The 26,763-nt window shown below is 44.0% G+C and overlaps 1 protein-coding gene across 1 annotated transcript in view; it reads right to left on the bottom strand.

The window, feature by feature from the left end:
* LPAR3 (lysophosphatidic acid receptor 3) overlaps positions 1-26,763 on the bottom strand; it is an 84,103-nt gene that overhangs the window by 30,250 nt on the left and 27,090 nt on the right. The window contains exon 2 of the mRNA XM_040232430.1: positions 25,002-25,758. Coding sequence (XP_040088364.1) covers positions 25,002-25,737 — 736 coding nt within the window. The 5' untranslated portion in view covers positions 25,738-25,758. The remainder of the gene's footprint in view (positions 1-25,001; positions 25,759-26,763) is intronic.

Below are 26,763 nucleotides of genomic sequence, written 5' to 3'. Positions count from 1 at the left end.
TTTATGTTTTAATCAAAGAGCATCACACTACTTGAGATGATATTATAATTTATTTAAGGTGCACGCCCACTAGAATGTAAGCTCACGAAGGCAGGGACTTTGTCTTTGCATCACTCTATTCCTGGGGCCTAAGTTGGGCCTGGCCTATATGGGCCCTGGGTGAATGCTAAGAATGAGTGAATAGGAACAGAAGCCAGATCTCTCATTTCTAACTCCCTGTCGGCTCTGATTTACTCCTCTATGCTTTTTGCCCTTGGTTTGCTGACAGGAATCGGGAGATGGATAGCTCTCACCCTTCTGCACATCTTGTGCTAAAGCAGGAACACTTCATTTAAAGGTATGTGAATTATATAAACCTGGTACCGATGGAAAGCATGAGGAGAAAATACTGCATGCTTGTGGGAGAGGGGTTTGATAAAATCAGCTGGAGGACAGTTTAGAAATACCTAACAAGATCTTAAACAGGCATTTTCTTGATCTACAAACTCTCAAATAATATAGTGCACAAAATAGTCCCACAAATCCCCAGAGATGTATATACAAGGATGCTCACTGCAGCAGTATTGCTAACAGTGCAAAATCAGAAGTGGCCCATAGGTGCGTGCATGCTCAGTCGTGTCCAACTCTGTGTGACCCCATGCACTGTAACCCTCCAGGCTCCTCTGTCCATGGGATTCTCCAGGCAAGAATACTGGAGTGGGTTGCCATTTGCTCCTCCAGGGGATCTTCCCAAGCCAGGTTCCGAACCCACGTCTCCTGCGTCTCTGTATTGGCAGGTGGATACTTTACCACTGAGCCACCCAGGAAGCCCAAGTAATCCATAAAATATCAATAATTCAGTGTGGAATACAATATAATCATATACAGTCACTGAAGAAAATCAGATACACATGTGGATACTGATATGACAAAAAATCCAAGATATTATGGTCAAGGGAACAAAGCAAGATAGAGAACTATTACGAGTATTAAGACTACCTCTGTTCAAATATCATCACCATGTGTGTGTATCACACATTTTATTTGCAGGGTAAATGCCTCCAAGATGACACAGAAAACTGTTAACAGTGGTGCTGATGGCTCTAAAGAGAGGGCTGAGGGGGACTTCCACTTTCTAAATAATACATTTCTGTCATGTGTACATTTTAGCAACAAATGCCATGTTATAATAATAAAAAACAATAAAGGTTTTAAATATCATTGAAATTCTGGAGCCAGAGAACTTTAATATTTACAAAATTATCTACATTTTGAGCTCTCGTCGTGACAGTCAGATTAACAAATTCTATCAACTCTAGGTTTTATTTATTCCTGACTCATAACATGAGGCTAGGAATTCTTGTCCTGTCTACTGCTCAGGGTTATTGGGTAGCTAAATCAAATTCATGGGATGAGTTTTAAAAACACTTTAAATTCCAAGAAGCCATTATGTATATTGTTTAAGTTTCTTGTTAGCATTATATTTCATTTCTTCCTAAGAACAGATTGTAGAAAGGATGTGTGTTATGATTTTTGCAGGTGAGGAAATTCGGGCAGAGAGAAATTAAATTTCTCCCTTGTATAGTACAACTAGAATCAAATGCTTTGACGTTAAACTCCCATTTCATCCCATACATTACCCAGAGAAAAGGGAGGTGAATAGACTCAGGAAACTATGAAATCCTCTAAGATGTAAGGGATTGGGTATAGTCAGGAGCAGTAATAAGCACCTAAGGAACTATAAAATAAAATATGACTGCAGCAAAAAAACAAAACAAAACAAAAAAACTGTACTTTTTTTTTTCCTGCAAAGCGTGTTGGTCCATCTTTACCAAGGCCAATTAATCTTAGTTATGCTCAAATAAATGCACTTAAAACCAGAACAGTTTAGGGAAACTTCTTCAGAATAAATATTCAGTATTTTACTTAAGAAGAGAAAATGTACGCTTTGATAAGACAAACATGCATTTACCGGGAGGAAAAATAAGACTTAGAAAAAAGAGGGGCACTAATTCCACCAAGTGCAGAAACGGATACTCTGTTGTTGCTTAGTTGTTAAGTTGTGTCTGACTCTTTGCGACCCCATGCACTGCAGCACACCAGGCTTCCCTGTCCTTTACCATCTCCAAGAGTTTGCTCAAATTCATGTCCATTGAGTCAATGATGCCATCCAACCATCTCATCCTCTGTCGCCCCCTTCTCCTCTCCCCTCAGTCTTTCCCAGCATCAGGGTCTTTTCCAATGAGTTGGCTCTTCACATTAGGTGGCCAAAGTACTGAGCTTCAGCTTCAGCATCAGTCCTTCCAATGAATATTCAAGGTTGACTTCCTTTACGATTGACTGGTTTGAACTCTCCACTATGACCTGTCCACCGTGGGTGGCCCTGCACAGCACGGCTCATATTAATAGCATCATTGAGTTATGCAAGACTTTTGCCACCATAAGGCTATGATCTATGAAGGGGTGGACGTTTTAGCCACTGGGAAGTTTATGAAGGAAGTTTTGTTCATTGGGGCACAGCTACCATTATACACAAGCAGGGTGTACAAACGAGGGCATGATATGTCCTACTTGTTTCAAGTAGCCATAACCCTGGAATTTCTCACTCTTGTGAAAGTGAAGTCGCTCAGTCATGTCCGACTCTTTGCAACTCCATGGACTGTAGCCTATCAGGTTCCTCCATTCTGGAGGAGTGCTGGAGTGGATTGCCATTTCCCTTCTCCAGGGGATCTTCCTGACCCAGGAATCGAACCCAGGTCTCCAGCATTGCAGGCAGACGCTTTATCATCTGAGCCACCAGGGAAGCCCCTCTCACTCTTGACATGACTTCAAATAAGAGGGCACATTCCCAGATTAGGTGGGTATATTCCAATTCTTTCAGTTTCAAGCAAGTTTTTAATCAATATTACAAGTTCTATCAATTTCCCAGCACTACGGATCTAAAAACCAAATTCGAGATAGCATGTTTATTGATCATCGTGCGTGTTAAGTTGCTTCAGTAGGGTTCAATTCTTTGTGACACTATGGACTGTAGTCTACCAGGCTCCTCTGTCCATGGGATCCTCCAGGCAAGAATACTTGAGTGGGTTGCCATGCCCTCCTCCAGGGGATCTTCCTGGCCCAGGGATCAAACCCGTGTCTCTCATGTTTCCTGCATTAGCAGTGGGTTCTTTACCACTAGCGCCATCTGGGAAGCTCTTTATTGATCATAAAAGACTAAAAATAACTTCCCAGATAAATTTTCCTCTATATTAAAACAGGCATTTTAAAGATGTCCCATTTATATAACTGAAACAGTAGACATTAATTTTAAATAATAATCATTATTCTCTCTTCCTTGGGGGTGCCATCTATACTTCAAGGCACGAAAAGGTTGTCTTCTTAAAGATGTCCTTGCTTGGATAATTCAATTCCTGGGTGTAGTTCACAGTACAATATAAAGACAAACCAGTCTCTGCCTCAAAGGGCTTCACCCGACACTCAGAATCAAGGCTAGAAATGTTAGGCCTAATTTGCATTTCCTTGACAGTTGTAGTCCTATTAGAGAATCTCAAAACACAATATTACAGAACCCTATGCAATTTTTATCTTCAAGGTGCTATAGCAACGGGCTCCTGTGCCCAGTTCAGACAGACTGGTGTTGGAGACATGTTTCTCAAAACGAGTCAACCTTGTCATCAGGTTAATTTTAGAAGTCCCTTCTCCCCTTCTCTGCCTTTACGACTCTCCCACGTGAAGCATTCTCTAAAATATTTGGGGCAAGCTTCCACTCCATGTTTCCTCAAGAGTGCAGTAATACTACAAGCACAGTCTGCAGGGCATCTTGAGAGGTCAGCGAGAGGTCCCCTAGTGTCAATAGTTTGAGTAATATTGTTTTCTCCTTCAAACCATATCCCTAAATTGTTTTCATTACCCACCAAGGGATTGTTTGTGTCAGGGCAAATGAGATCTGATACAAATTCACACTGGCTAATTTCAACCTACCAAAATAGTTTATTCCTATAACGAAAAGAATAAGACATTGATGAAAAAAATGTGTTAAGTCTCTATAACAGAGAGGCAGAAGAGAAGAAATGTACATGAATAGGTAGGTCTATCAGAGCAAATGATACAGCTTCGATGTGCTACCTGGAAGTTGTGAGGATCTAGCCGTAGGTTATTTTCCTAAAGACTGGAGTTGGGGAAACAGGCCAAAGGCCTTAAAAGAAATGATACTTTATGTTTTCTAGGAATATCAGAGATTTGGGTTTGATTCTCTCTATTTCACTAAACTTTTCCATTTCTAAACCACCATTTTCTTTGTTCTGTCAGTCACCCACATTTAAAATTTGGAAGCTGGCTGCTCCTTTGGCTGCTCCCCTCATGTCTGATATGTCTCCACCTGTTGAGGCATCTATCATTTTAATGTCTTTTAATTCTATCTTTCCTTTTCTTTTCTCAGTGCCATCACAGGAACTCTTGCTTCTGCAGCGTGTATGCATGGAATGAGGGCATTTAGAACACCTTGGTAGTTTTTTCAAAAGATGCACATCAGGGCTGTGCCAGCAGACCACTGAAGTAGAAACTGGTATGCGTGTGTAGGAGGGGAAGGAGAGCTCTAAGTATGTACAAAACACCCGGGCGACCTTGATGCAAAGCATCACCACACCACCCTGAAACCACATTCTATAATGAACTGTCTGTGCCCCTCCTTTCTCAACCCTCCAAACCAAGTACTTGGAGCCACTTAGAGCCCATCTCTGATCGGGAGGAATCTGAGGAGCCTGAATCCTCAGTTCCGCTTTAACCCTGGTGTCTGCCTTATATTCCAGCCCCACTAATAAGGTCTCCATGGCAACCTGATACTCAAGGTCCACTGAGGCTGGGTCTCTTCTGGACTCTCAGAGACCTGTCTCAGGGACTCTCAGAGACTGTCAGTCTCTCAGGGACCTTCCAGCCCTGCAGACAATTCATCCACCCATTTTGATCCCAGCCTGGCCCAGGTTGATGACTAGTTCCCAGTACCCACAGCCAGCTTTCCCTGACCCTCACTTTCCACTGCCGCTCCCAAGGGGGCTGCCTGCACCTGGCTGTTGCAAGAAGTGGCATCTGTTGTCCCAGCTTTTCCGCCTGGATCCCCACCCTTCCTTGGAGGCTCCTGGGCACTAATCTCGGGCCCCTACTGTCAATGAGGACCCGCCACTTATACTGATCTCTCTGTGGCACTCCCTCAGCACCAGAGGCACAGGCATTTGTGAGCCTGCCTGGAGCCAGCTCCTTCCCTCCACAGCGGTCCCACAACCCGGCCCCCCTCCTCTCAGCTGACCCAGGCTTCACCTGCAGCGGAGAGGGGACAGTGGCAGCTTGAAGGGAACAGCGCTCTCCACCTGAGTGTGGGCAGCCCCATCTGTACTACTTCCTTAACCCCACAGGGGGTCCTGCCATCACTCTGTGACCTGATCCTGGTCTAGATGTGTGGGAAAAGCTCCACGTACATGGCCACCAGACTCCAGAGGGCCATCTGTCCTATCAGATCTCCAGGCATCCATTTCCCATGTCAAGGGAATGTCCAGAGAGCTCCCTAGGAAACTCCAGAGGAGCCCACAGCTGCTAGAGAACTTCATCTCCCACAGGTGCAGTGAGTTTTGCATCTGATCTTGCTTGTTCAGCGTAGGAAGGGTCGTCTCATCCGATGCCCCTGACTGACAAATGTGGGACAGGCATTAGTGTCCTCCAGTAAGCCTCCAAGGGGCCTTAAGAGAATATGGCATCTCCTATAGAGCCCTTAGACTCTAGTCCACTTTCTTTTCCATTGTCCAAGGCTGCCTGCAGCTAATGAACCCTGGCTCGGCTGTGTTCTCTGGAAGACCAGAGCCTAGTTTAAGTTAGTTGCTCAGTCACGTCTGACTCCTTGCAACCCCATGGACTATAGCCTGCCAAGCTCCTCTGTCCATGGACTTCTCCAAGCGAGAATACTGGAGTGGATTGCCATTCCCTTCTGCAGGGGATCTTCCCTGCAGGGATCTAGTTCGGGCCGCCTGCAGAATCTGCCTGCCAATGCCAAGTTAAGCCAGTCTCTTGATGATTCAAGATGGCACTCTCTCCTGGGGCCCTGATGCCTCTTAAGGCTGCCCTGCTTCCACATTCCCAGAGCCTAGCCTTAGGGGGTGCAGAGAAGTTGCAGAGCCAGGTGCCAGGGAACTCCACAGTTTAGAGATCCCCATTCTTCTTGGCCAGATCCGAAGGCCATGGCTCCTCCAGTCTACAATCACTGAGGCCCGCCAAGCTGAATCCAAGCATCAGTTTTCCATGTGGGGCAGACCTAGGCCTGACTCTCCCACCCAGGAGTGAAGTTGCCTGTGTTATCTCATCCCTGGGTTTGAGGGAATCCATGAAAGCCCTCAACTTAAGAATGTCCGGACTTCACTGAAGGGCCCCCAGGCTGGCCAATGTCTCTCCCAAATGGCAGAAATCCAGAATCCAGGGGCTGGTTCTTGGCCTTGCCCCTGGGGACCACATTCGGAGAGACTCCCTGTGTCAGAAGGGTCTATACGGCCCTTTATTATATAGAGGCCCCAAGGAAGAATCGGGACACCTAAAGATCCTCCAGGCCCTGAACTGTGAGTTGCCTTAAAGCAGGGGAACAATATTTCCCCTCCAAGTCAGAACAAATGAAGAGAGTCCAGTTCTCACCCCAGAAATTAACATTCCCCTCTTGTAGGACCACCTCTAGGTCCTTCTGAGGGTCCATTCTGTGCTACCAAAGAGACACCATTTTAGCTTCTAAGCTGCAGAGAGATCCAATGGAGCACCCAGCACCACTCAGGCCTGCTGTGAGACCTCAATATCCTTAGACTCCCCAGACCCAGTGAGAGCACTGAACTCCACTCCACGATTACATTCAAAAGTCTGCAACGTGGTGGATAGAAAAAAGGCCATGTGAAGACGCAGCAAGAAGACATCCATCTACAGGACGATGAGACAGAGCTCAGATGAATCCAGTCCTGCTTGATCTTGGCCTTCCAGCCTCTAAACTATGAGAAAAGAAATGTGTGTTTGTAAGCCTTCAAAACAAAAGGCTTGCCATGGGTCCCTAGAGTAACAATAAGATATCAAAGGGGCCATGCAGGTCCTAGGAATTTGGCTACATGCTTTCCAGCATCCAGACCCTCAGGAACAAACTCACTAAACTTCTCTGGAGCCCAGAGCTGTCCACAGAATGACAGACCTAGTGATGAGGAGCCCCAGGATTGAGAAGCTTGGAACGTGTCCTCAGGAGGAAAACACAGACCTCCCACGGGAGGGATTGTTCAAGTCGCGTGCAAAATCCTGACCTTTTGTACAAGGCTCATCTGCAGTGTCCTCATGGTGATCCAGTCATGAGGGGGACGGTTCTGGATACAACCCTTATCTCATAAGCCTTGTCCTGAACCCAGAGAGGCAGCTCAGAGCAGATACAGAGCAGGAACAGGCTGTTCCCTGACTCATCGGTGAATCCAGTTCCGAAACCCCAGCAACACATGAGCTCTGAGCTGGAGCCCCAGGTCTGTCTCAGCCACATAGCCCCACTCCACCTCCCACCAGTACTCAAAACAGGTGATAAGGAGACTTGCCCTGGAAAGAGGCACAGGCCCTGGGGAAGACAAGGAAGCCTCTAAGCAAACACCTCTCGTAGTCAAGGAGACTGATCATGAGACAACGCACACGGCTGGTCTTCATAAAACTGATGGTACAAATTCAGTGAGACTTAAGTCATTCAAAGTGCCCTGCATCACAGCAGCGGGGCTCTGGGTGACTTAAGGTCAAGGGGTCAAACTGAGCAGCCAGGGCCAACCTTGTGGGCGTGAAGACTGTGCAGTCACAAGTCGCTCACACAAGGGCCCTGTGCCTGGCTTACAGCTCTGCTTGAAATCCTAAGTGTATCTTTGAACTTAACTTTTTGTAAGTGAAGTTTGACAGGACAATGAGTATGAGTGTGAGCAGAGGAGATGTGCAGACAAAAGGAAAAAGCTTTATATCTTACTACCTTTAGTGGTACTTTTTTTCCCTGTAATTTTTAATTAAAAAAATTTTTTATTGAAGTATAGTTAATTCACAGTGTATAGTGTTGTGTTAAATCACTATGCTATATAGCAAAGTGATTGTTTTATATATATATATATATATATATATATACTTCTTTATGTTCTTTTCCATTATGGCTTGTCACAGGATATGGAATATAGTTCCCTATGCTATACAGTGGGGCTTCCCAGCTGGCACAGTGGTAAAGAATCCGCCTGCCAATGCAGGAGACACAAGAGACATGGGTTTGATCCCTGGGTTGGAAAGATCCCCTGGAGTAGGAAATGGCAACCTGCTCCAGTATTCTTGCCTGGAAAATTCCATGGACAGAGGACCCTGGTGGGCTACAGTTGATGGGTTTGCAAAGAGTCAGACACGATTGAGCGACTGAGCACGCATGTGTGCACACATGCGTGTGCGCGTGCACACACACACACACACACACACACACACACACAAACCTTGTTGTTTATCCAGTCTGTATATAATAGTCTGCATCTGTTAACCCCAAACTCTCAATCCTCCCCCTTTCCTGCCTTCTTTTAAAAGAGGTCCACAAATTATGCAGCTGGTCCTGTCAGCAGCCCTGATATAACTGCTTCCCAAGCAACATAATAAAACTCCAGGTATTCTCTGGAGCTCCCTCAACCTTTAGTCCCATGCCTCCTTTGAAGGAGATTAGGGTCACTCCTCACACAAGTCAGTTCCCATCCCAGCCTTACTTTCTACCCTTTTCAAAACTTTCCCAGCTCAAAAAAAGAAGGCCACTGGTGAAAAGCAGGACATAGGGGACCTGTATTCCAGAAAGCAATCAGATTAAGATAGCCTAGAGTTAGAAAGAAGGATCCTGAGTGGCAGCAGGACCATCTCTGTGGTTATAACAAGGACAAGGATAGACGCTAGGGCAGCTGCTTCCCAGTGACCCATCCAGTAAATATGTTTGTTAGTTCATTTTATAAACATCTGTGCAGAATGGAGATATTCTTTGTTATTCTTGCCCTTTACAAGTTCACAATCTAGTAAGAGATATAGAAATTTTGCAAATGAATTACAGTAAAATGAGCTAAATATTTTTATGCATATAGACAGTGTGCTAGAGAAGCACTGGATAATTAACTCTGCCTGAGAATCAGAAAATATCACAGAGAAAGATCCTGAAAGACGGATAGGAGTTTGCCCTTTTAAGAATGACCACAAGGAGCATTAAACCATCCCTGCATTCCTGCAAGGTGACAGTGAGAGGCCTGACACACAGAAGCATGGACTGGGAAAGAAGACTGGAAACAGAGAGGTGAAAAGAGCCTTGCAATTCCAGCAAAGGAATCTGAGTTTTATCTAGCACGTAGGAGGAATGAGAAAAGATTGGACAGAGTTAACTGTGCTTTTTAGGAAGATGCCTCAGCTGGTGGTATGGAGGAAGGCCTGGGGCAGAGAAGACTGGGAAAAAGGAATCCAGACAGACGCAACGGTAAGCAACAACACGGTGATGGTGGCTTCATCAGTGCAGTCTCATCAGAATGGCAAGGGTAGCATCGTCTGAGGTCTTAAGAAAACAGTGTAATAAGTGGTAGCAGTCGTTAGAAAAGGGAGGTTAAGATCAAGGGTTACATTTTTTAATGGCCAAAAATAGAGCACCTGAGAGCAAAACTAAGGATGAGGCCCCTGGGGAGATGAGAAATCACTCTCACAGAAAAGCTAGAAGGTAACGGATGGGGGCCTTTCCAGTTGACTAAGTTGGTGAAGGGAAAGAAATTAGGGGAATTCATGCCAGGTAACTTATGTCTTCTTGGTTAGAAGGAAGGAGAGGTCAGCTGGGAGGGGAAAAGGGAAAAGCCCAAAAGCCTAAAGGAAAGTGGGAAAACTGAGTAGGTCCAATCTTGTTCTTACCAGCCCCCTACCCACAATTCCTAGTCCCCATGATAGATCCCTGCTTCCTGCCTCCAGGTCTCTCCGACCTTGGCCACATGCTTATTCCAGCTCCTCTCCTGCCAGATTTCCACCAGCCCATGCTCCACTGGCCTGCTTCTCTCCTCTCCCCTGCAGTCTCCTGGGCCTCCCTGGCTGCTCTTGCCTCCCTGTGTAGACTGGGACTGCTGGTGACAGATGTGCTTTCCTGCAGCACCCATTCAGTTCAGGTCAGTTGCTCAGTTGTGTCCGACTCTTTGTGACCCCATGAATCACAGCACGCCAGGCCTCCCTGTCCATCACCAACTCCTGGAGTTTACCCAAACTCATGTCCATTGAGCCGGTGATGCCATCCAACCATCTCATCCTCTGTTGTCCCCTTCTCCTCCTGCCCTCAATCTTTCCCAGCATCAGGGTCTTTTTGAATAAGTCAGCTCTTTGTATCAGGTGGCCAAAGTACTGGAGTTTCAGCTTCAACATCAGTCCTTCCAATGAACACCCAGGACTGATCTCCTTTAGGATGGACGGGTTGGATCACCCTGCAGTCCAAGGGACTCTCACGAGTCTTCTCCAACACCACAGTTCAAAAGCATCAATTCTTCAGCACTCAACTTTCTTTATAGTCCAACTCTCACATCCATACATGACTACTGGAAAATCCATAGCCTTGACTAGATGGACCTTTGTTGGCAAACTAATGCTAGGACAAGCCAGCTCTGTCTCTCTCTGGTATCTGAGCTATCTACTGCCCCAGAGTCCTGGGCCAATACCAGCAGTCTCCTAAGGGATCTCTCCCTCTCCAGCACATCTTGCAGTTCCCATCTTCTCAAGCCATCAATACCCCAAGATCCTACAGGAGCTCTCCATTGCCAAGTGAGGCAGCTTAGCTATGGGCTGAAGACTGGCCACAGACCTATTTGCCTTGGCCTGCACGGAGGCTTTTAACAAGGGTTGAGCTGTCAGGGTAGCCAGGTGCCTCCCCTCCCTAGGGCCTGGTTCCCACCCCGGGCCCAATGCACACAGCAAGGTGTTCTGCTCCGTCTCTGTAGACATTTGACAATCAAGTCCATGCAGCCTTGGGATTCAAGGCCTTTCAATCTCTGGTCCAGTCACTTCTCAAACCAAACTGTCATCACTATGCAAAGCCCTTATTCCAGAGACCCGCCTGCCCTGTCCTGTCCTTCCCCTCTTGACCTCGGCATGTCTCTCTAGATGTCTATATGCCTTCCTCCCACTCTACCTGTCCCCTATCAGTAAGGCCTTGCCCTCTCCTCTCCATACATCACGCAGACCCCCTCATCTCTCCTCTGTCTTCAAGGAGGACTCCAAAGATCATCCAAACCCACAGTACTTTTTGCCTGGACCCTTTACTTGCTCTTGTGTATATTTCTTTGTTCCTTTAGTTATCTTTTTTAATAAGCTTATTTTCTCAGATAAGCCTATAAGTAGGATTCCCTATAAGTCACTCACACAATCTATCTCACACACCACCTAACCATTGTCTCAAATCATGGCCATGCCCTGACGACCATAAAACATTAGAGCAGCACAGATTTGTAGCCTTCAGAACAGAAGCCATGTCTTACAGTTAGTATACCGTCTAAAATCAAGGAGGTACTCAATAGATATTTATGATGGGGAAGTATAAAAAGCAGAAGTTTCTTCTTGTTAAGAAAACAAAAAGGATAAAACAGGCTCATTGTTTTATTTGTTTTATTGTTTATGTAAACTCGCTTGACTCGATGGAAATATACAACTCTTATTGTTCATCACTGCCCCGCAGGCACCCAAGGACAGGTGTATTTCACCAAGGCAAGAAGTGAGACCTGCAGGAAGCAGCTGCTGCTGCTGCTAAGTCGCTTCAGTCATGTCCGACTCTGTGCGACCCCATAGACGGAAGCCTACCAGGCTCCCCCATCCCTGGGATTCAGGCAAGAACACTGGAGTGGGTTGCCACTTCCTTCTCCAATGCATGAAAGTGAAAAGTGAAAGGGAAGTCGCTCAGTCGTGTCCGACTCTTAGCGACCCCATGGACTGCAGCCTACCAGGCTCCTCCGTCCATGGGATTTTCCAGGCAAGAGTACTGGAGTGGGGTGCCATTGCCTTCTCTGGCAGGAAGCAGCAAGGGCTAGGAAACCCAAAGCTCTGGCCCCCACACTAGTGATGATTTACAAGATGAACCTGGATAAATCTCTCAACCGATATTGATTTTTCTAGGTAATGGGATCTTTCTTTCTCACACTGTGCAGAGCTATGATATCAACCTGGTGGAGAGGGAAGGACTAGAGGGACAATCAGAGCAGGGGGAGGGCTGCCCATGTGGTGTCCCCTCCCCACCAGTAATGCCTGGTTTCCCTTTATCCCAGCTTCCATGCTGACCCCTAGGTCTATGAGCGGCTGTGATTCCAGCAAACACCCTTTATTCCCAATTCCCTCCCATAAAATGTGTGCTTTAGCTACACACTGAGAGCAGTCCTCAGTGGAAATTTTATTTTTTTAATTAATTTTTATTGGAGTCTAGTTGCTTTACAATGTTGTGCTAGTTTCTACTGCACAGCAAAGTGAATTAACTATAGGTTTACATATATCCCCTCTTTTTGGATTTCCTTCCCATTTAGGTCACCACAGAGCACTGAGTTCCCTGTGCTATACACTAGCTTCTTATTAGTTATTTATTTTGTACATAGTATCATTAGTGTATATATGGAAAGCAACTATATCCTCCCCAAAATAAAAGGTAATATCTGAATACATAACAAAAAATAGTGTGAAGGATATATATATATATATATATATATATATGTCAATCCCAATCTCCCAATTTATCCCACTCCCCTCCTTTCCCCCCTTAGAACCAGTGGAAATTTTAAAATTACACACATGGTTAATACAGATTTGATGTAAATTCTACCATGGATCAACATATACCATGCTCTTCCAGGTGTCAGGCTACTCAGCTGGTATGACAGGAAATAAGCACATTCTCCTCTGGCAGATGCCAAGGACCTAAGAGGGGGCATCACTGAGCTCTGGAACTAAACCTTCCAGGAGGCTAGGTGCTGGCAGGAGAGTGGGATGCAGTTGAGTAATGAGACTTCTCTGCTAAATGAAATAAGCCAGACAGAAAAACAAATGCTGCACACACTGTGTATATGTGAACTCTTAAAAAAAAAAGGCTGACTTCACAGAATAGTGATTGCCAAAGGGAGGGGAGGAGGGATGGGAGGTGTAGATCAAAGGGCACACATTTTCAGTTAGAGGAAGTGTAAGTTCTGAGGATCTAATATACAGTATGATGACTGGAGTTGATGACTGTTTACTTGAAAGTTTCTGAGCCTGTATCTTTTTGTTCTCACCACAGAAAAAGGGAACAGAGTTAACTCTATGAAGTGATGAATGTGTTCATTATCTTGATCTCGGTCATCAGTCCCACAAGGTATATGTCTATCAGATTGCCATGCTGGGTACTTTACACACATACAATTCTATATTATTCCTTCATAAAGTTGGGGGGAAAAGCGAAGAGGCAGAATTTGAGACGTGTTCTTGTACCTGATACTCAGGAAATATTCAGTCATTGTTCCAGCTGAAGAGAAAGGTTTCAGATTTCTGAAAAGATGAAAAGCCAGAAAAAACAGTTCTGAAGGAGGGAGTGTGATAGGGAAATGAAAGAAGCTGAATGAATTTAGATGAACAGAACTCAAGGGGCACACGGAGGAAACGGAAGTGGGAGGAAGGCAGGGAAGTGATTACACTGGAAATGAGGACAAAGATTTGGAAAAATGACTTTTGAACTGACTTGCAAAGGAAGGTATCTAAAACATGAAAGCAGGAAAAAAAAAAAAAAAGAACTAAGAGCCAGAGATGATAAAACAAAGGACATATACAGCAGAGGCAGAAGGGGAGAGACAGACTCCTAAAAATGTGGGATAAGAAGTATTAAGAAGTGCAGACAATTTGAAAAGGTGGGATACAGTGACAATGACGCTTTTTTAAAAACTTAGAGCTGAATCCAGATGCTGAGGTTTTCTCAATTTTCACATTTCCCCTCAGAATGGAAGGGTCTGTGACACTCTGTTGCTGGGGGCAGCATTTGGGAAGTGACTACATTTTTACCCTCATTCATTTACAGCTGGCCTGGAAGTCAAGCCCCTCTCCTGAAGGCCCCTGCTGCAGTGAGAAGCCCATGGGAGAAGCGTCTGCCACAAAGGTGCTCCTTTAATTAGCCATTTCCAAGACAAAAGTACAAACACCCCTGGACAAAATGTACTGAGTGCTGGTGCCTGGATGGCTTGACTCTGAAAAGCATTAGTCATTCTGAAACAAATGCACAGCAACAAGAGAGCTCTTGAGTGCCAAAAATCTGATCATTTCACTCAGCATTTCTTAAGGCAAAGCTTTAGCTTTTTTTAAAAACAGATATTTGATTATGAAGGCATGCAAGGCAGCAAACACCGAAAGCAGGCTTTTGTGATGCAGAAGCCACTACAAGGTCACAAAAGCTAGAAAGAAACATTTCACATTTCCTGGGGACCCATAGCTAGTTTCTCTTGAGTCCTGATTTCTGTGCATGTGTGTGTGTGTATACGTCTGTGTGTTCCCAATTCTTTTCAAAGGGCAAATCTCCCAATCCTAGTAAAGGTGGTAATAGTACATGGTTAACTAGGAATCCTGGTAAAATTCATTAGAAGATGGGGACAGTTTCTTATGAGAAATATCTTATGGATCCACACATAAGATGTTGGTACTATATTACAGGATTCCTATTAAGCTAACACTTGATAGTTAGGGTCTCACTTAGCATGTCTGATTCATAAATGATGCAAAGGCAAAATGAGTTATTAATGCAAAGACCATTTGTTAGAGACAGGAACCATTGACAGGATTTCACTAGAGCTGACGGGGCAGCAGAGGGTGGTTTATAGGGACTAGCGATGCAAGCGCAGAGCCCTTCAGGGCCATGGTGGCATATTTTCAGGTTGGCCTGGGTCTCCTGGAGCTGAACTTCTGCCATGTGTCTCTGTCAGGCAGCCTCTGCAAAGCACACCCAGTTAGCTTCTTTCTGGCTACTTGCCCATGTTACAAAAATCTGCCATCATGATGGTGCCAACAGTGGGCCTCCAGTCCCCATCTCCACAGTACCTGCAACATTACTGGGGATAAGAGGGCTTGAATGCAGGGCAGAGCTCTTCAGAGCAACTTACTCTTCTTAGTACTTAACTATGTTAAGTTGTTTAGTACTTTCCCTGTGTCAAGCACTACTATCGGCACTTTACCTGCATTGTCTCACTGCATCCTCAAAACCTTGGCATGCCAGGGGTACTGATATGATCTGTTTTACAGATGGGGAAACGAAGTCACAGAGAGGCCAGGTGAATTGCTCAAGGTCACGCAGTTTGGAAGCAGCAAAGCCGTATTTTAAATCTGGTTCCCTCCCTATTTCAAAGCCCCTACTCTTGCCGTTGACTTTAAAGAACAAAAAGCCTGAAGAGTGTGGTGCTCTCATTCCCTGGGAGATGCTGTCATCACTGTCACCATGCTGTAGAATCTTTAAGACGAAGTGCAAGGTAAACGTCAGACATCAAGGGCCTTTACTGAGATAAATTGAACTAGAAGTGAAGGGTGATACAAAGTATAAACCTTAGTAGTATTAGTTTCTCAGTTGTGTCCAACTCTTCATGATCCCATGGACTGTAGGCCACCAGGCTCCTCTCCATGGGATTTTCCGGGCAAGAATACTGGAGTGGGTTGCCATTGTCTTCTCCAGGGGATCTTTCCAACCCAGGGATTGAACCTGTGTCTCCTGCGCTGCATGCAGATTCCTTACCATCCGAGCCAGCAGGGAAGCTCATAAACCTCATTATGTGCATCAGTGCTATTCTAGCCCTACCACTTACCAGAGGCTGCTAACTAACCTTGAAAAACTGGGTCTTGGAGCCAATCTGCTCAGATTTGAAAGTCAGCTCTGTTATTAATACTAATCTCAGGCAAGACATTGAACCTCTCAGGGCCTTGGCTTACTGGTTATAATAACAGAATCTTCCCTCACCGAAGATTAAATGAAGTAAAACATGTCTCAGAACCATGTGTAGCACAACAGCGAGTATGAACTACTATTATTTTTACCAGTATGGGCCTTTGGGCAAGATGCTTAAGTCCATCTGAGTTTCCTCATGTATAAAACAGATTGGCAGAGAGTCGTCATGAGGGTTAAGAGAAAGAAAATCCTAAAAGTGTGTAAGATGCAGACCTCAGAGTAAGCACTCAGAAAACATCCATTCGTTTTCCTCTTCCCAAGAGACACTGTCACTGGCCCTTCTGAGACCTCAGCCTCCCACAGTATGACAGGGGACACCCACCCACCCACTCCCTTCCCATCTCTTACCTCACAGGCAAGTCACAGCCAAAGCCTGCCGAAGGTCGGGCTGCATGTGAAGAAACTTGGGTTCTACTTTTAGTTCTAGCTTTTGAAAAGCCACTTCTCTAAACCTCAGTTTCCTCACTTATTCCTTCTATTATAACCTCAGCACATGTATTCCAGACAGCATGTTATATATGCAAAGGCAGACCAACAAGGTACAGGTCCCATCTTCCAAAAGTGGACACCCTAGTTCAAACTAAAGGCATGCAAACAAATGAAGTGTGCTGATTGATTGAGATATAGATAAGTCAGAGAGTGGCCCAAAGGAGATAGGAGCCAGATGTATCTAGGCAGGGCAAGACTCAGAGAATAGAGGCCCTTGGGTTGAGCCTTACAAACTGAATAGGAGTTTCCCAGGAAGAACAAGAAGAAAGGTGTTCCAGTCTGAGCAAAGGCTCAGTGATGCCAACTGAGGAACTCAATAATGACTTATAACTGAGTAACAGGGAGCAGTTAGGGGAGTGGCAGGAAAAAAAGGATAATAGTATCTTCCCCACTTATCCTATAGAATTTCCACAAGTCCAAACAAGAACAATTAAAACACTGAAAAAGACACTGTGTCGCAGAAATTTTGTGTATGATTACTAGTAGTACTCTAGCAAGGCTCATATGGCACTAACTTTTCACCCATTTCCTAGCATGAGAATTCCAGGTACTGCTTCTTCTCTTCCACCACTTTGCCACCCTTCCCTCCCCACTGAGAGAAGGTAAGGAGGATTCAGCATTGATCTAAGTGGAGAGGTGGGAGGCAGAAATAAGAAAAACTTTCAGCTCTTTGTTTCAATGTCCACAAACTGAAAAGTCCCTTAACTTAATGCTGCTCATATTTTTTAAAACCTCAGTCTGTACTGGCCGAAAAATAACCTTGACCCTAAGACCATGGCTTTTCAAATATTCTTCTCCATGCATGCATGCATGTCTGTGTGCTAAGTTGCTTCAGTCATGTCTGACTCTTTGTGACCCTATGGACGGTAGGCTACCAGGCTGCTCTATCTATGGGATTCTCCAGGCACAAATACTGGAGTGCGTTGCCATGCCCTCCTCCAAGGGATCTTCCCAATCCCAGGATCAAAACCACATCTCTGTGTAACTAGTATCTGCTGCATTGGCAGGCGGGTTCTTTAACATTAGCATCTCCCGGGAAGCCCATTCTTCTCCATAAGCCATAGTAAAAACAAAAAAATTATACCATAAACCAGTCTCTCCCTCTCTCTCTCTCACACACACACACACTATGAAACAATACACTTATATCTACTATATGTAATTCACTCTGATACTTCCTCTTCTATTCTACTGTATGTCATTAAAAAAAAAGTGTCAGTTACAATTTCCTAACTGATTTCATTATTTGCTAGTAGGTCACACTTGCAACTTGAAAATACCATCCTAAGAGATAGGAAGGCTTATGAAAAATTTCAAAAGAATGGTTCACAGATCCTTAGAATCTTTCTTTTCTTTTGCATTTCCAGATATTGCAAAATAAAAGAAAGTCCAGGCCATTTCCTAGGAAACAAGACATCCCTGGGTGCACAGTTCACATAGGGTGCTGCTGATGACAATAAGTTAGAGGTTTCCACACAGGGTATTTTGTGTGTTTGGTTGCCATAGGCTGGCTGTCCAGTAAGATTTCAAAATACAGGGGTCTCTCTTAGGCAGGGCCTTCGTGCCCTGTGGAAAGTAGGATTGTATGTCTCCAGTGTCTTTTCAATGAGAGCATTCAACGAGCAACTTCTTTCACATAAAGCGATCATCACACATCATAACCCAGATGTGAGCAGCCTTCCGCCTCAGGGTAGCTGAGATAGGAACACACTGCCTAGATGCCTTTCTAGTCACGCACAGACTTAACATTCGTACTGCCATCGTCACTACCATCATCTATCTCCTCAAGCCTAAAGAGTGCTCCCCATCCAGTTCTGTATGCTTTTTGTGTTCAACCAAAATCCTAAACCTGGAAAGAAACACAAAGGTCATCTGGATCTACGCTTTTCCTTCCAAAGAGAAGAGCCAACTAAACTTTTCTTCTTCATAGTCACTTCCCCTTGTACCTCAACACGCATCTGTGTTGCACAAGCTTGAGATGTTTCTACCATCACACTTCTGATTATACTGTTTCTCCTGCTTAGAATTCCTCCCCTCCTGCCAATACAAATCCCACCTACCATTCCAGATCCCTAAGAAGCCTTCCTCAAATTCTATGGGGCCCTGTTATCCCTTCTTCCTTTTTTGAAATGAGATTAAGCTCACTGAATTCATACAGACTTTGGGCTCTTAGATTCTATTTAACAGACAGTTGATATGTATTTATTAATTTTCTAATACTTAAAAGAATTTATGTTTACAAGAAACCTTAATTTTAAATTAAAATTTTCTACAAAATACACATCAAGGAGTAAACATGAGGATTTAGTATTTTATCATGAATTTATTTTAATCAAGTAATCATTAAATAAATAAGTATTAAGCTGTTAATTTCAACATACTCAGAACCAGTAAATATAGTGGTGGTAGGTGCCAGTCCTTTGATTTTTCTAATATATATAATATCATATGACAGACACCTGAATTAGGCAACTGAATTCTTACATGCATCAGACAGAGCAACTGAGTGGCTTCCTTCCTAAGAATACCATAGAAAATGCTCTCATGGAAGGAGGCTTTGTGATTTGATGCTCAGTGAATCCTTGCACTTTGTGTAGGCTTTGGTTATTTATTGTCATGGTAGACTACTGAATTTTAGAACTTGAAAAGAATTTAAAAATTACCTATTGAATCTCTGATAAGGAAATTTAACCAGAGAAAGTTGAGCTTCACATCATCTTTGTAGAAAATCATAGCAGTGGGGCTAAACACCTAAATCTGTTATCCAATGAAGTCAGGAGTTGTAAGTCTAAAAACCTCATACCACCAAGCTCTTCAGTTTCATTTCCTCTGTCCCCACACTTCCCGTCTTCCACCAGATGCCTCTGTCTCACCACTGAGGAACTTCCCCAGGTCTTCCACACCAAGCTCTTTTCCTGCCGTTAACCAATTCCTCAATGCTGTTTCCTTTTGATGCCATGACTTCTCCTATCCTGCCTGGCAATTTCACTGTTTCTTCTGGTTTGGCCCTTATCCAACACCACGCCTGCCCAAACTATACAACCTTAATTTTAATCCTTCCAGAAAAACTTGTTATATGTTCCAGACAAAGTTACATATGACACTGAAGCTGGTGACCATGATGACCATCTCACAGAGTCCTGTTCCAGGACAGAACAGGATGACAGAGTTATTTTCCATCTCACGCTCTGTAAAATATAGAACATGGTGGAAAAAGTTTTCTCTTCAATCAGGCAAGTAGTTTCTGAAGGTACAAAGCCAAGCAAATGCCCAATATGCTACTGAAGAAAGAGCGGAGAAATAGCTCTGGAAGGAATGAAAGAGGCTAAGCCAAAGTAGAAATAAAGCCCAATTGTGGATGTGTCTGGTGGTGAAAGTAAAATTCGATGCTGTAAAGAACAGTATTGCATAGGAACCAGGAATGTTAGGGCCAGATCAATTTACCTGAATCAAGGTAAATTGGAAGTGGTCAAACAGGAGACAGCAAGTGGTCAAACATCAACATTTTAGAAATCAGTGAACTAAAATGGATGGGAATGGGTGAATTTAATTCATATGACCGTTATATCTACTATAATGGGCAAGAATCCCTTGGGAAAAATGGAGTAGCCCTCATAGTCAACAAAAGAGTCCAAAATGCAGTACATGGGTGCAATCTCAAAAATGACAGAATGATCTCAGTTCATTGCTAAGGCAAACCTTCAATATCACGGTAATCCAAATCTATGCCCCAACCACTCATGCCATAGAAGCTGAAGTCAAATGGTTCTATGAAGATCTACAAGACCTTCTAACACCAAAAAAAGATGTCCTTTTCATCATAGGGGACTGGAATGCAAAACTAGGAAGTCAAGGGATACCAGGAGTAACAGGGAAGTTTGGCCTTGGAGTACAAAATGAAGCAAGCAGGTCAAAGGCTAACAGAGTTTTGCCAAGAGAACACACTGCTCATAGTAATTACCCTCTTCTAAAAACACAAGGGGCATCTCTACACATGGACATCATGAGATGGTCAACACCGAAGTTAGATCGACATATTCCTTGCAGCCAAAGATGGAGAAGCTCTCTACAGTTAGCAAAAACATGACCAGGAGTTGACTATGGCTCAGATCATGAACGCCTTATTGCAAAATCCAGACTTAAATTGAAAAAAGTAGGGAAAATCACTAGGCCATTCAGGTGTGACCTAAATCAAATCTGTTGATTATATAGTGGAAGTGACAAATAGATTCAAAGGATTAGATCTGATAAACAGAGTGCCTGAAGAACTAAGGACAGAGGTTCAAACACTGTACAGAAGGCAGTGATCAAAACTATCCCCCCCCCCAAAAAAAGAAACAAAAAGAGAAAATGGTTGTCTAAGGAAACCTTACAAATAGCTGAGAGAAAATAAGTGAAAAACAAAGGAGAAAAGGAAAGATAAACCCATATGAATGCAGAGTTCCAAGGGACAGCAGAGACAGGTGAGAAAACTTTCTAAGTGAACAATGCAAGAAACAGGAAAACAGCAGAACGGGAAAGACTGGAGATCTCTTCAGGAAAATTAGAGACACCAAGGGAACGTTTCATGCACAGATGGCACAATAAAGGACAGAAATGGTATGGACCTAACAGAAGCAGAAGATATTAAGAAGAGGTGGCAAGAATACACAAAAGAGATCTTCACAACCCAGATAACCACAATGGTGTGATCACTCACCTAGAGCCAGACATCCTGGAGTGTGAAGTCAAGTGGGCCTCAGGAGGCATCACTACGAACAAAGCTAGAGGAGGTGATGGAATTCCAGCTGAGCTAATTCAAATCCTAAAAGATGATGCTGTAAAAATGCTGCACTCAATATGCCAGCAAATTTGGAAAACTCAGCAGTGGCCACAGGACTGGAAAAGGTCAGTTTTCATTCCAATCCCAAAGAAAGGCAATGCCAAAGAATGTTTGAACTACCGTCCAATTGCACTCATTTCACATGTTAGCAAGGTCATGCTCAAAATTCTCCAAGGTAAGCTTCAACAGTATATGAACTGAAAACTTTCAGATGTACAAGCTGAATTTAGAAAAGGCAGGAGAATCAGAGATCAAATTGCCAACATCCATTGGATCACAGAAAAAGCAAGAGAATTCCAGAAAAACATCTACTTCTGCTTCATTGACTATGCTAAAGCCTTTGACTGTGTTGATCACAACAAACTCCAGAAAATTCTTAAAGACATGGGAATACCAGACCACCTTACATGCCTCCTGAGAAAACTGTACACAGTTGAAGAAGCAACAGTTAGAAATGGACATGGAAAAATGGACTGGTTCCAAACTGGGAAAGTAGTACGTCAAGGCTATATCTTGTCACCCTGCTTATTTAACTTATATGCAGAGTACATCATGTGAAATGCCAGGCTGGATGAAGCACAAGCTGGAATCAAGATTGCCAGGAGAAATAACAATAACCACAGATATGCAGATGATACCACCCTCATGGCAGAAAGTGAAGAGGAAAGAGCCTCTTGATAAAGGTGAAAGAGGAGAGTGAAAAAGCTGGCTTAAAACTCAACATTCAAAAAACTAAGACCATAGCATCCAGTCTCATCACTTCATGGCAAATAGATGGGGAAACAATGGAAACTGTGACATACTTTATTTTCTTGGCCTCCAAAATCACTGCAGACAGTAACTGCAGCCATGGAATTAAAAGACACTTACTCCTTGGAAGTAAAGCTATGATAAACTTAGATAGTGTATTAAAAAACAACAAAGGTTTGTATAGTCAAAGCAATGGTTCTTCTTGTATGTAGGGATGTGAGTGTTGGACCATAAAGAAGGCTGAGCATCAAAGAATTGACTCTTTCAAAGTGTGGTGTTGGAGAAGACTCTTGAGAGTCCTTTGGACAGCAAGGAGATCAAACCAGTTAATCCTAAAGGAAATCAACCCTGAGTATTCATTGGAAGGACTGATGCTGAAGCTGAAGCTCTAATACTTGGTCACCTAATGCGAAGAGCCAACTCATTGGAAAAAGACCCCGAGACTGGGAAAGATTGTGGCAAGAGAAGGGGATGACAGATGATGATATTTTTGGATGGTATCACTGATTCAATGGGCATGAGTTTGAGCAAGCTCCGGGAGATGGTAAAGGACAGGGAAGCCTGGCGTGCTGCACTCCATGGGGTTGCAAAGAGTCAGACATGACTAAGCAGCTGAACATCAACAACAAAGCAAACGGTTATGCTTGCAAGTAGGAAAAGTAGAGTTTATTGACACTAAGAATAAAGACCAAAAACATCAATAGTTCTAGCTCAAGAGTAGAAAAATGGATCAGTTTGACTCCACCTTTTCTTATTGTTGTCTACATTCTTGTCAAGGCACTACAAGGAGAATGAGGTATTCAAACTTGAAGACAGAACAAAGAAGCCAGTAAAAAGTCCAAATAAAGCAAAACTAGTTACAGAATGTGGTAATAAACATGTGGACTTCAACGGCCAACTGGTCAGTGTTGGTTCCACCATTAACAATGAATGACCTTGGCCATACTACTTAAACTCTCCACTCAGTTTCTTCATCTGATATAGGGATAACAGTAGCTGACCTCACAGGGTTGCCAAGGGGATTAAATAAGCTAATATCTATAAAATCCTTAGGACAATGCTTACACATATTAAACCCTATATAAATATTTGTTATCTTAAATAAATCCTCAGTTTGAAATTATTTTAACAATCATACTATGTGTCTGCTGACCTCCAAACCACACTAGCAGTTTCAGGACCTACTGATATCCTGATGGTTCCCATTCCAGACCACGAATCCCCTGCATCTTCCATTATGAACTGCTCCCCAGGAATTCACTTTATAGTTACTTCACATTGGGAATTAAAAGGACTATCCTCCTGAATCTCCCTCAATAATGGTCCCCACAGCTGCAGCCACCACACAGGGTGAGAAATGGCCTCTCTAATGTGGAAGTCAAGGCCTGCAAAACCATAAAAGTCTTTGTCCACCCATCACAAAGTCTACCTGTCACCTGGACACAGGACTGGAATTGGTACACAACTGGCTACCTGTCACAGAGAACAAAACAAAGGTAAAATTCTTCACCCAAATGAGTCTTCTTGGTCCAAGAATCACAGTGGGAAGCAAAACTCCTGAGAGCTGCTCAAACCCATTGTCTTAAAGGTTCTCTTCTGTCCTTTTCTTAATTTCCTTTGGTTCAAGGTCACCAAACAGCTGTTAGTTTAGACCATTCCAAGGTCACCAAACAACTTCCACTCTGCTAAACCCAGTGAGACCTTGTGTGACTCTACCTCTCAAGAGTATGACCACGGTTGATACACTCTTTCTTTTTCAGTTTCCAGGCCACTGTGTTCCCCTGGGTTTCTGGCCACCCCTGTTCTTGGTTTTATGCCGGTTGCCCCTGCCTTTCCATCTTCCCTATATTGGAATGTCCTGGGGCTCATTCCTTGGCCCTCTTCTTTCCTCCATCCACACTCCCTTTCACAGTGGGCTCATCTAGGTTTTTGGTTTAAAATACCACTTTCCCCCCCAGTGACTTTCAAATATAAATCTCCAGTCCACCCCTAAATCCTGAAAGCTTCATTCAATAACTCCTTGAGATGTCTAAAAAAATCCCTAAACTTAGCTAGACCAAAGACAAACTCCCCACCTTCTCCCCAAATCTCTTCTGTCTTCCCCACCTCCACCTTCCCCTAGCCCTGCCATCTTCCTTTGTACCTTACTCATCAGCAAATCCTATTGATGCTATCATCTAATAAAATTCAGAAACCAGCCATGTCGCATCACCTCTCGACTGCTCTCTGGTCCTGCTCTCTGGACCATCTCTCTTGGGCACTGAAATGCCCTCTTAAGCCTCTGCTTTTGCCCCACTACAGTATTTCCTCAAAACAGCAGCCAAAGAGATGCCACTAAACTGTGAGATCATGTCACTCCCTCATTCAGAACCTTCTAATGGCTTCTTCTCTCATTCAGAAAAGTCAAAGCCTTGATGGTAACTGCACAGCCCCACTGAATCTGAGTCTCCCCACCCCCACCCCCTCAGCTCTCTGACCTCATTGCCCACCTCGCTCACTCCACTCCAGCCATACTGGCCTCCTTGCTGTTCAGCCTCCAAAACTCATTGCATCTTTTGCCCAGAACACCCATCCCCCCATACCCACACGATTCGCTCCCTCACCACTTTCCTATCTCGGCTACAAGGTAATCTTCTAGGTGAAACTGTCCCTCACAATACTTTTTTTAAATTGCAAAAACTATACCTGTTTAGCACACTCCTTATCTTCCCTGCTCTATTTTTTCCCACTAGACTCCTCAACATCTTATTTTACAAATTTATAATAAAATTTACTATAAAATTATTTTGTTTGTCCCATTACAGTACTTACATTGCCTTCCCCTATTAGAGTATAAGCTCCAGGCAGGTGGGGGTTTACGTCTGTTCATGTTCACTCCTGCATTCCTGCTACCTAGTAAGTGCCTTGTTTTATAGCAGGTACTCAATAAATATTTGCTGAATGAAGGGGAATAACGTCTGACTTGGTTCCTCTTACCTAAGACAGTCATCACCGTCTTCATTAGCTTCATGGGTGTCCTCCGGCGGCTGATGGACCCACTCGTATGTGGAGACAAGACGTTGGTTTTCCTCTTTACATACATGTAGATCCTCAGGTACACCACGACCATAATGAAGAAGGCCATGAGGTTGGACACAGTCCAGAAAATGAGGTAACTCCTGCTATAAATGGGGGCCAGGGAAGAGCAGGCAGAGATGTCACAGAGGCAATTCCAGCCCAGCGTGGGGACAGCTCCCATAAAGATGGCGATGGCCCAGACGAACAAGATGAGCAGCGTCACCCTCTTTTTGGTCAGGTTGCTGTGGACCCGCATTCTCATGATTGACATGTGCCTTTCCACGGCAATAACCAACAAATTGGTCAAGGAGGCTGTTAAGCTAGCGTCCAGAAGTCCCTGGCGGAGAAACCACCGGTTGACAGTCAGAGTTTTTGAAACTGGGCCAGTATTAAACATCAGGTACACATAGGCAATTCCAGCAAAGAAGTCTGCAGCAGCTAGGTTAGCCAACAGGTAGTAGAAGGGGAAATGAAACTTTCTGTTTTTGATCACTGCTGCGATGACTAGAGAATTAGAAAAAAAGATAAACAGGCAGAAAAATGTTCCAAGACACAAAGCAGTTAAAAGCTTCGTTCCTGTCCACTCATCAGCAGTGTCAGTGTTGCTCCTATTATAAAAAAAGTCCATCCGCTTATCATAGTAACACTCATTCATTGTGGAGAAGAACTGAACATCCTAGAAAGAAATTTAAAGAAGAGACAAATATCACTCTTTGCAAAAATCAGTCACTAAACCACCAGTTGCCATTGCTAAGCCCCTTATGCTAGTCAACTCCTGTTAATCTTTCAGATCCCGGTATAAATGTCCCTTGCTCCAGGACCCTGGTCCTTGACCTCCTATTACAACATTTATCTCACATCAGTCACGGTTGCCTGTTTCTCAGGTTAGGTGCAAGCTCAGTGAGCGAGGGTACGTATCTATTTTGTTCATCATGATAACCCCAGGATCCATCTGCCCTGGCTGTCTCAAGACCAATATTTACTGAATGATTGGCTGGCTGCCTGAAAGAATGACTGATCAGGAGGCAACACTAGGTCAAATATTCTGAACCTTGCAATATTCCACTCTATACTGGTAACAATTACAGCATAGCATGTTAACAGTTCTCCTGGTGGTTTCCAGCTCCTTGCTTATTTATAGGTTCTGTTCATTAATCAAGGGCAAGTTGGTAATGCCAGGCACATTCTTGCCAAGAGATCAGGTGTTGAGTTACTCTTCACATGACCATATGGCTTTCCCAAGACTTCTGATCCACCTTTGCCATGTTTTAGTTTCAAGCTACGATGACACTGGTGAAGCACGTGGCACAGGGCTGGCGACTTTGTCCTCAATCCTCCTTTTTTTCCTTCTTGTTCACTTCTTTCTTACTCTCCTAAGCCAAACTGCACCAATGTGAATTTGCATATTTGATTATCCACCTCAATCACTTCAAGTCAGTTTCCTTCCCTGGGCTCTGTTTAATGGCCGGTAGCAGAGGACCAGTCCTTCATGGGTAAGACTAGAATCTGGAGTCCGAGGGTATGAAAATGCACTTGCCAAGTAAAGACAAGTTGTCCAGACACATGTCTGAAAGTACACCCCACACTGGGGTACCAGGAAGACAAGTAAGATACTAATCTCAGGATGAGGTCTCTGGCAGTCCAAAAGTGAGGGGTTCTGACCAAGGAGGGGCTGGGCAGG

The sequence above is a fragment of the Oryx dammah genome, unplaced genomic scaffold, assembly GCF_014754425.2.
Source record: "Oryx dammah isolate SB20612 unplaced genomic scaffold, SCBI_Odam_1.1 HiC_scaffold_28, whole genome shotgun sequence".
In the NCBI taxonomy this organism is placed as follows: Eukaryota; Metazoa; Chordata; class Mammalia; order Artiodactyla; family Bovidae; genus Oryx; species Oryx dammah.
Note: the sequence above shows the minus strand (reverse complement) of the source record. Positions and strands in the feature narration are given on the sequence as shown.